Consider the following 11,420-nt stretch of genomic DNA (forward strand, 5'->3'; position numbering starts at 1 on the left):
AGGGGAGCTCATTCCATAGCCGGATGGTACGTGGCAAAAAAAATCTCTGGAAACGCACTGTGGATGATCGCAGTGGCTCCAGGTAGTATGGATGAACTCTACTCCGGTGGCAGGCGGTGCGATGGTAAAAACGAGATGCCGGTATCATCTCGAACAATTCCTCAGAGCATGGAACATACGGTATAAAATACAGAGAGAACCGAAGTCCCTCCGCAGACCCAGAGGTTCCAAACGATCCGTGAGAATGGGATTAAAAACTAACTTACTAACTTAAAAACTATAAAAAAACAGATATTTTAAAGTTACTTATAGGCAAGTAATAACATTTCAATTTTGTTGTCAAAGCACTTGATGAAAAATGTTTCAAAAATCACAACAGATTGTGATTAAATCTGAGGTTTAGTAATTTTGGCTCCCCGTTGTATCAATTCAATTAAAATTTATTTTATCTTGTAACCTTATAAATGCCGAGAGCGGGGGAAAGGCTTCAAATTACATGACGGTCCTATTAATGAAACACGAAAATTTGAAATTTCAAACCTTTGTTCTGGCGATGTGCCGCTTTTGGACAATTATTCGATCTTAATAACTTGGTTATTGTGAGTTCCAAGAATTCAATTTAAAGTACAGACGACCATGTATATACCATATTCTTAGTTATATTCATTTACATTTTAAAAGGAATTTTATAATTGAAACAGTTTTAAATTTCCTTTTAATGAATTCTAATTTAAACCTATTTTAAAAACATAATAATTTAGGAGATTTAACACTTTGAAATATGATCCGTTGTAGAAAATCCAGAACGAAACCCTGCTTGTTCTACTGGCTGATAGTTATCTATCTGCGGGCTCAGCTGGCTTTGTAGTATTGACGTGAACAGTTTGTATACACTTGAAAGAAGACTAATCGGGCGGTAGTTAGATATGTCTTGAGGGTCTCCTTTCTTGTATATAAGGATTATATCAGATCTTTTCCATTGGATCGGTACTTGGCCTATGTTCAGAACCTTGTTGAATAAATACATAAGTGGCCGACTTAGTAGGATAGCGCCAGTTTTCAGTGCTTCATTTTGTATGCCGTCAGGACCAGGGCTTTTATGTGGTCTAAGTTTGCTAATATGTTTTATGACTTCCTTCTCATCTACTGGTGGCAATTCATTCGTGTTTTGAGAGTTTGCTATTGCTGCTTCGACTGTAGTAATAGAAGAAATCGATTCGGAATATAATTCTCTGTAGAAGTTTGTGGCGCAGTTCATGATATCATTTCTGGTTTTCGTTTCTTCTGATTTAGATTTTAAGTTCTGAATCCAATTTTTGTGTGTGCTCAATTTCTTATAGGCTTTTTTCGTACTTCTGTATTCGTTTAGGTTATCTTCAATGATTTTATGTCTATATTCTTTGTAGTCTTTATCTATTGCCTTACTTGTAGTTTTGAATAGTGTGCTTAATTCTTCCTTCATTTCTTTCGTTTTTTGTTTTATTTTTAGCAGTTCCGTTCGTCTTGTGAGAAAAGTTTTTGTAGACTCGCTAAGTATTTTATTAATCATTTTTTGTTCTTTATTTTTTGATCTGCAAGCAAGGCTGGTGTTGATGATGTTAACTAGTTTGTTGTAAAAAGGTTGAATATCTTCTTCTTGGTATGTTTCCAGTTGACGTATATTGATCTCAAGGTTTTTTAAGTATGAAGATGTATCCTCATTTGTCCTTAGTAGCTTAGGTTGTGCATTAAATGATATTCTGCTCTTCTTACCTTGTTCTAGCGTGTACGTAGCTCTAACTAAGCGATGGTCAGATCTGAATCCAAAGCCATGTAGTACTTCTATGTTTCTAATCCTTTTGGGGTGGTTTGACAGTATAAAGTCAATTTCATTTTTTATTTTACAGTTCATAATTGACAGCTTATGTTCCAGTGCGTATTGAATTAGTTTTTCTCCTCTTTCATTTCTATTTCCGTAACCGAATTTTCCCATAACAAAGTTTTCACTGTCTTCAGTTTTCAGTTGGCCAACTTTTGCATTAAAATCACCGATTAAGAATACGCTTTCTCCTGTGTGACTATGCGCTATCTGTAGAGTTGTGTAGAACGAGTTGATCTCCTCATCTGTAGCTTTTTCAGTGGGTGCATATACTTGTATTATTGAAAGCAGTTGGTTGTTGCATTTTATTTTCAATAGAGCGACTCGTTCTGAGAACGCTGAAAAACTGACAATGTTATTCTTGTGTTTTTTGTTTATTAAAAATCCAACTCCATATTGGCCGAGTGTTTCACCTTTGTAACAAAATATATAATTTTCATGTTCTTCAATTGCATACCCCATTCTTCTAACTTCTGCTAAGCCAAGTATATCGATTTTTATTTGTTGCAACATATACGTTAGTTCTATAAAGCTTTTTGTTGTAGCTAGTGATCTTACATTTAATGTTCCAATTTTGAGGGTTGGTTGTAGTGGTTTTGTTATGCCAGTTGTTTTGGTTGCATTAGTTGTATTATTAATGTTAATGTTTGCTGGAGGGTTGTGGTCTTTTTCCCCCACGGGGACCAGCCGGCTTGTGGGAGGGTTGTTTGCTATTATTGATTTGTAAAGTTGTTTATAGGTTGTTTTTTGATTCCGTTCGCCGATATCCAATTGCTATGATTTTTTGTCTCTTGAACAGGTTGTAGAGGTAAGAGAGTTGGACCTAGCTCTCATCATGTCATATATGTTCACTATCTCCTTCGATGAAGATGAAATTTGTTGTTTTTTTGGCTGAGAGTATTGCGGAGAAGTAGATACCTCCCTTTTTCTTTTCTCATAATATGTGTTTGATTTTTCCTTTACTATGAGTTGATCGTATTTTAGGTAAACGATTTTGCCTTTATTTTTTTCTTCTGTTAATTGTGGTATTAGTGCTTTCCTCTTTTCTAAAATATCCTTAGAGTAGTCTTCTGTCAATGTTATTTCCTTCGACTTCTTCTTATTCCTTAATATCTCGTTTTTTTTCAATCCACTAACAAAGGATAAGAGTGTCGGCCTAGGTTTGTTACCATTGATTTCTTTCCCTATACGATAAATCTTGTTTATTTCACAATCTTGAATATTTATATTTAATGTTTTCAAAAATACTTCCTTAGTATTTTTAAGCAGTTGCTCTGTAGTCTTTTCTCCCTCTTTCAGCCCGTGGACTATTATATTGTTGTTTTTTTTTGTCTCTCTCTGTCTTTTTTTCCAAAAGCTCAACTTTAATTCTTAATTTTTTGTTTTCTTCTATCACAGGTTCTAATTTTTCACCTCCATAATAGTACTTGTTATAGAATCTGATTGGTTCTTCATTTCAGTTTTAATTTTTTCGAAGAATAGTTCAAATTGTTCATCCATATTTGCGTGGAATGGAACGTATTATTTAAGGTTATTTTAGTTTATAGCCTTGGCAGCACTGAACTGACGTTGATAGTTGCGTACGAGGTGATTTTGACAGGCTCTCAGTAGTTTTACGTTAGTGTGTGTGCTTTCTGGTTATAACAATATTCTAACCTCCAAATACTGTTGGTTTGTTTTTGTCCGTGTTTTTGTCAAATCCAATAGTTGTGTGGCGGTGACTAATTTCAACACTTCGCGGCACCTTCGTACTCACATTTAATAGTAATTTTTAACGAACCTTGCCTTGTATCTATTTATTTGTGCGATTATTTTCGGAGCGACAATACAATGACATGTATGATACGAGTACCGGAACCGGAAATTATCGGATCATATACAAGTTTTACAACAAGTAATGGAGAAATACAAGGAATTCAACAAGCCACTTTACATTGCTTTCATTGACTACGCCAAAGCGTTTGATACGATCTCTCATGATGCTATTTGGGAAGCGCTGAATAAATGCTACATAAACGAAAACTATGTAAGAGTACTGAAAGACATTTACGAAGGTAGCGTAAGCCAAGTCAAACTGGAGACGCGAGGTCCTGATATACCGATCCGTAGAGGCGTAAGACAAGGAGACCCTCTCTCACCTAAGCTGTTCATAATGGTACTACAACACGTTTTTGATAATCTTAACTGGCAGGCGGAAGGGATTAGAATTAACAAAGATCGGCTTACACACCTCAGATTCGCAGACGATATTGTCTTATTTTCTGAAACAAGCAAAGGATTAGAAAGAATGATAACAAGTTTAAATGAAGAAAGCGAAAAGGTGGGCCTCAAAATGAACGAAAATAAAACAAAAATAGTTACTAATGATTACATTAACGCCATATACTTGAACGGAAAGCCACTTGAATATGTGAGCAACTACATATACCTGGGAAAACAACTATCATTCGATGACAATAATGAAGAACTAGAGGTGGAGCGGCGTATCAACATGAGTTGGAAAAAGTTTTGGTCCCTGAAGGAAATCTTGAAAGGGGAATTCCCCCTTTACCTAAAGAAAATTGTGTTGGATACCTGTGTCCTACCTACTCTTACATACGGATGCCAAACGTGGACATTCAGCACCAAAACAAAAAATAAACTAATAACATGTCAAAAAGCAATGGAAAGAAGCGTACTAAAAATAAGAAAAATACAAAAAGTAAAAAGCGAAAAAATTAGACAAAAAACTAAAGTTATAGATGCCTTACAATTTGCTTTAAAACAGAAATGGCAGTGGGCAGGACATATAGCAAGACGCACAGACAAAAGATGGACATTACAGACAACTATATGGAAAGGACCAAGAGGAAAAAGAAGAAGAGGGCGCCCTAGAAAAAGATGGATAGACGATATAAAAGCGATAGCAGGAAGCGATTGGATAAGGAAAGCCATGGACAAAGTGATCTGGAAGAAGCTGGAGGAGGCCTTTACCCGAGAAGGGGTTCCGATCATTGATACAGGAGAAAGCAACGTTAGCGAATAAAAGAAAATTAAAGAAATTCTACCCTAGTATATTTAGATATTAAATCGCATGTAATATATTATCATTATGGATTGGAAATAAACCGGCTTTATTATTATTATTATTATTATTAACACTTTGAAAGCTATGCAGCCTACCAGTTGGCCTAGCGTACTATATATACCAATCGGGCCAAGCCAAAATCAGGGAATCGGTAATTTTTATCCACTTGAGATGTTCGTTTTAAAATTTATAAACTGCGATAATATGCACGGAAGATAAAAATTAGCGACTTTTACCGTCTAGTTTTTAAGATATTTTAAAAATCTTGATAAAAACCACAACTTTATTGGATTTGAAAACCAAGGCGATCGGTTCGGCTAAAGGGCCACGGGGCTTACTTCCATATGCGTTTTGTTTGATATCTGCAATCTGTGGCTTGTAAGAAGCGGTTATGTTGAAACCCTCACGCGGCCCACGGGTGAGCCTCGTGGCCCGAACGGTTCATTAAGATAAGGCTCACCGGTGAGCATGAATTAAAATACTTGATTTTTCATGTGGCGCTCAACGTGTTAAAATTGCTGGTAATTGTTGTATTTGTTGTTTCACTAAACATAATTTAAACAGAATATAATTATGACTACTTTTGTGGTTTAATTTCGTGTTTTTACGAGTATTATTATTTTATTACTGACACGTTACTCTCAAATAACTTGAAATAGAGGTAAAAATGCCTTCGGGGTTATAATATATTACTTAATAGTAGAGTAATTGATTTTTATCTCAACTAATATTTACTTTCGTCGCAAGGAATAAAATTAGTGGATATTTGAAAATTAATATTTGATGCATTAATATTTTATGTATTAGTTTTTACCTAGGAAATTGACGTTTAGTATAAAGAGAGTTAAAGTTATTTTTTATAAATATTTTAATTTCTATCAATCAATATATACACCCATAGATAGTATCGATGCATATTTTCCAAAGTAGTGGTAATTTATTAATGCCCTTCTTAAAGAATTCAAGCGTACGGAAGTTAACAAACTCTTATCCTGGTCAAACGCAAGTGCTTGCGTGCGTGGCTGGACTGGCATTAGTGATTGAGCGTGGGCAGAAGCAGAACGTTCCCTCGAAGTGTACCATATAAAGCAATTCATCTATTCTAAATAAAGCGAAGCCTATATAAAATTTTAGTAATAAAGGCAACATAACTAAACAGCGATTCGATTTTTCGGCAAAAGCCAAAAGTAGGTATTAAATAATGCAATTTGTAATTCCTTTTGTTAGATCATATGCTCGTTTAAGCGTAAATTCGTTCGAAATGAGATAAATTGTTTGTAACAGAGTTAAATTGTCTGTTAATAAACTATTTCAAGGATTAACCGCCACATTACGGTACCTTGAAATTAAAGAGGCTTTGTTTTCGAAACAGATTCTATTAGTTCCTTTAATCTCATTTGTTCGGTCCGTGAACTAGCTACCTGCAAAATAAGTGGATAGAGTTATGTAGACAACAACAGAGCTAACTTTGAAAATATTTCTGCCGTGAAGCAGTAATGCGTTTCGGTTTGAAGGGTGGGGCAGCCGTTGTGACTATACTGAGACCTTAGAACTATATCTCAAGGTGTGTGGCGCATTTACGTTGTAGATGTCTATGGGCTCCAGTAACCACTTAACACCAGGTGGGCTGTGAGCTCGTCCACACATATAAGCAAAAAAAAAGGAGAAAGAAAAAAAAAATACAGCTTACTGTCGGCTTGGGAGCTTTTTTTTCTAATTCTATTCAACTGAAAATCTTTAAGCTTTGCCAATCTATTGAGCATGATTCGAAACTGATAAGCACGTCCAACGTCCAACAAAAGGAGTAATCCCTGCCATACATATAAAATTACGATCCAGGAAACATTATGAAGCGTGAAAACCCGAAAGACCGCAGCCGGTCCGTGCGGAAAATAGAATCGTTACCTCTACCGTCATTCCTTATCTGGACATGGAAACTCCAGTAAACACTTAAGGAATGCTCAACAACAAACCCTTAGATTGCCTCTTATTTATTTGTTACCCGGCAGACTTCGTAGTGCCTCAATCGATAAATAAAAAAAACCTAAACTTTTGTATAACATAAACTTAAAACAAAAAAAGCGAAAAACCAAATTGTTATTTTTATTTAATTCCCAGCAATTTCATATTTATCTACCTTTTAAACCTTCTCTGGACTTCCACAAATAATTCAAGACCATAATTCGCCAAATCGGTCCAGCCGTTCTCAAGTTTTAGCGAGACTAACGAACAGCAATTCATTTTTATATATATATAGATTAATAGATTAATTATTAAAGAAGCATTAGATATGACACGGAAGCCTACTCCAAAAAAAATTCACTGATCTGTTATTGAAACATTAAAACTTATATTGAATACTGGTGAAACCTGATCACGACTTAGTAACTTTATTTTGACTATTGCTAACTGTGACTGTGCGAAAAACAAAAAGTTTTTATTTATTTATTGCTTAGATAGGTGGATGAGCTCATGGCCCAGCTGGTGTAAAGTGGTTACCGGAGCCCATAGACATCTACAACGTAAATGCCACCAGCTAACTTGAGACAATTTAAAAAAAGTTTGAAAAATGACGAAATAAGAACGAAAGAACACATTGAGGACAAATAATGATACACATAAATATATTGATTTTCATTTGCCAACCTTTTAGTTAGATAATAATATTACACTTTTCCATCGCATCGTATTAAACTTAGAAAATGCTGCTTCCCTAAGAAGATTGCTAAGATCGTGAAGCGACATTTACTAGTAGGTTAGTACTATAAGCCCGCACGAGTATTTACCACATTTCTTCTTATTGTACACTACCTGTCGGTTAAGCAAAGTTTTCTTTCGTAAAAGTGTTAAAAACGAAAAAAGAGAGAATACTTTCAAGCAGAGGTCAAAAGTGACAGAATAGTCGTTTTTTAATAAGACGCCAAAACTAAAACAACGTCTGAAAGTTTGAGAAGAATACGCTAATAACAGCATTTAGTATTACGACGAAGACCTAGAAGGTACGGAGCGAGTGGATGTCAGCTCTCCGTGAAACTTATTGCAACTTGTTTACCCGAACCGTCTTCCCCACCCTTTGTTCGGGAGAAACTTTGTAGACGGTTACTCCCTATAAATACAATTTACATTAATTAATCTTGGAAGCTAGAATTCGAATAATAACTAAAGTAGTAGGTTTGCGAATGTTACAACAAAGCTCAATTTGCATCTGTTGTAACGTTGTAACGGTTTAAATTAGTTCAGTTCTTTTTTATTTTTATTGCACAAATGGGTAGACAAGCTCACAGCCCGCCTGGTGGTTACCGGAGCCCATAGACATCTACAACGTAAATGCCGCCACCCACCTTGAGATATGAGTTCTAAGGACTCAGTATAGTTACAACGGCCCCACCCTTCAAACCGAAATACATTACTGCTTCATGGCAGAAATAGGCAGGGTGGCGGACCTACCCGTACGGACTCACAATGTCCTACCACCAGTAAAATACATACATTATATATAACACCTCAAGGTAAGTTTTCTAAAAGAGGCACACTGACAAATTTATGACACTCAGACAAAGCCCATTCTAGTGTGATTGGAGTTCATATAAAAGGTGCATACTCATAACGGTTGATAAATTTGCGAAGGAATAATATACAACAACTTTGAATGACAGTAATACGAGAGTAAACACTGTAACGATAAGTGAGGGGTGAATTTATTACTAGCAATAAACCTAAATCAATCGTATTGAGGAAGAGGGATCTCGTTTCGCCCCTATCAGCCACATCTCATGGCAGATACCTCCCTTACTGGCCTAATTCGTATTTGCAATGGTCAGGCTGTTGAGTGATTTAACCTGAGATTTGCTTTGAACGCAATACCTTTATCACGAATTTTATTATCTCGATCGACAATGGCCGCCATAGCTCGTGCCTTCACTTCTTTAAAAACCTTAAAACTTAAATTTAAATTTGTTTTAATGTTGATCAAAAGTTTTTTTTTATTGCCCTTGTAGGCAGACGAGCATACGGCCCACCTGATGGTGAGTGGTTACCGTCGCCCATGGACTTCAGCAATGCCAGGGGCAGAGCCAAGCCGTTGCCTACCGTTTAATACTCTCCACAAGCCTCGTTTGAAGAAGGACATGTCAAAAGTAACATTTTATTTGTTTTAAGTTGGCAACGAATGCTCACATAGATTCAAAATAGAGAAATAGCGTTTTGACTTGCTAAATATGGTACAAAGTAAATCTTTGAAAGAGCCATTCCGAGGTTGTGTGCTCAACGGATATCGACTTAATGAAGAACTCTCCGCGCCATCACGCGATGTGCCTCGACTATTTAACGGGATGGTGGGCTATTTACGAAGATTAACCCCTGGGATTATGCTCGAAGACGTAATTTTTCATTAAAAAGTCTATCAAGTCTTGGAACTTTATTAATTAAGTTGCAAACGGATATCACCCGCTTTTTAAATATTTTATTCTCTGGAAGAACAGCTCGTCGGTAAACTTAGTCGTTACTTAGTCTTGATTTATTTTTATCCCCATAACACTGAGAAATTATTTTAATTTTTTTTTATATAAAAACCTATCACTAGTGTTTGCTCAATGATTGAAATTCAACCATATTCACTGGAACCTCAAAACTTATATTCATTTTATCTAATCAATTTTATCTTGTTTTAACATTAACATTATGAACGAAAAAATCGGCTACATTTGTATTTATTGTTTTTAAATTGGAGAGTGTGAATATTTTGTTAAAAAAATTAAAATATACAAAAAAGGAAAATATATAATACTAAATATTATTTTTTCAAATTCACAGTGCTATTTCTAGAAAATTACGTCCCACAACCATGTCTACAAAAAACGACGTTAATAAACCAATTGTAAAAAATAAAGTAAGATCTGAAATAAAAATTACAGAAAGCAAAGAAATGTGTGTTCAATACTTGGGCCATCTCGGCAGTCAAGTAAGTGGCTGATAGGCTCATCGCTACGCTATTAGAAATCGACTTAATCAAGTGCACTCCGAGGGGAAATCCATTACCTTAACATATTGCCTCCATAGACGCCCCCGCTCCGTGAGGCTCCCTCGCTCTAACATGACTACGGTCTCTTCCACTAACCATTAATTTCAGATTTATGTCTAGCTTTCATCGTACAGCAGAATTATATTACATATTATTACATAATGTTAGTGTTTCACAAACCTGTCACATAGACGCACTATTAAAACTTAGGTTAGATTGGTAGTCGACAAAAAAAAATTACTTTATTCACAACAAAATAAAATATAATAAAATAAGTAAATGTAAAATTTCAATCAACATGCTAACTATTTTTTACAAAAATGTTCTCCACTTTGTTCGCCTATCACAAAACCAACTGTTTATTTATTTATTTATTTATTTGGGAAACAAACAGTACAATATAAATATATAATATTTTGTGAAACTTTGTGAAGTTGTGTTGAAACAATAAAAAGCTTTTTACCCGTAAGGTTTTTTGCACAAAAAGCTTTTGTTATTTCAATGTAAAGCTATACTTTCTCTAAAAACTAATTAGAAAATAAATATTCCTAGAGTTCACAACTTTTCGTATCAAAAATAAACGGTTCGAAGCCTTAAGCAAATTAATAAATGGTTCGTTTTAATCATACAAAGTTTTAAGATAACAATTCCCTTTCTTTCTGAAATCACATTATTGACATAAGCCTATTTTCATGAGAATGTTCGTTGTACCGTGTTTTACGCTAATTAAATACGGTTCAGTTAGCTAACGAAATAATTAATGTTACCAATTGAAGATTTACATGCTCTAGATTACGTTTTACAATTCAAATTATATTCTTAAAAAGCTACGTCCTATAGATAAGAAGTAGTAGAATTTTAGAAGCATAAATTCTTTCCAACATAAATATTTGAGTTGGGGATTCTTATTAGTTCAGTCTAATATTCAGGTCTAGTTCGAAATACTGTTGTCCTATTTTAAGGATTTCTTTAAATGAAATCCCAAATCGATCACTATTTACTTGGTACAGCTGCAAAATGTAAAATTTGATTTGTTTGGGACTGTTTTTTTTCGATACATTCATTTTTAACGTTCACGTAATTAAGCAAACAGCACTGCATGTTTTATTTATCTTTCATCAAACGGCGTGGATTTGAATTAGTTTTGAAATAAATTTGTTTTATTTACATTACCCGTATTGATTTTAAAGACCAAACTTAATAATTGACTTTCATTCTAGACTGACTAAACATTACTGGTGTATGTAATTTTACAATGAAGATATTCAATACCTTGAATCGCGATCGTCCTATTACCTTTGATAGATTCCATTGTGGCCGTACTAATACTCAGTTGGCGTGTAATTAATTGTTTCTAATGAAGATCCATTCATCAAGGACTAATTACCGAATTCCACTAACATGCCCGAAGTATCAATATATGGCCACAGTCAAAACAACTGAGGATGACGCGTAATTATGAAAACAACGTATGG

At 34.8% G+C, this 11,420-nt stretch overlaps 1 protein-coding gene across 1 annotated transcript; it reads right to left on the reverse strand.

Annotated features, from left to right (window-relative positions):
• Window positions 1-766: 766 nt before the first annotated feature.
• Window positions 767-3,358, reverse strand: LOC149502952 (uncharacterized). Its single transcript, XM_089727496.1, has 3 exons — window positions 3,286-3,358; window positions 2,777-3,042; window positions 767-2,632 (listed from the first exon to the last, which is right to left on the reverse strand). Exons 1-3 carry the CDS (start codon window positions 3,356-3,358, stop codon window positions 767-769), a joined length of 2,205 nt encoding a protein of 734 aa, XP_089583622.1.
• Between the last annotated feature and the right edge of the window lie 8,062 nt (window positions 3,359-11,420).

Source organism: Bombyx mandarina, chromosome 05, assembly GCF_030267445.1.
Source record: "Bombyx mandarina strain Sakado chromosome 05, ASM3026744v2".
NCBI lineage: Eukaryota > Metazoa > Arthropoda > Insecta > Lepidoptera > Bombycidae > Bombyx > Bombyx mandarina.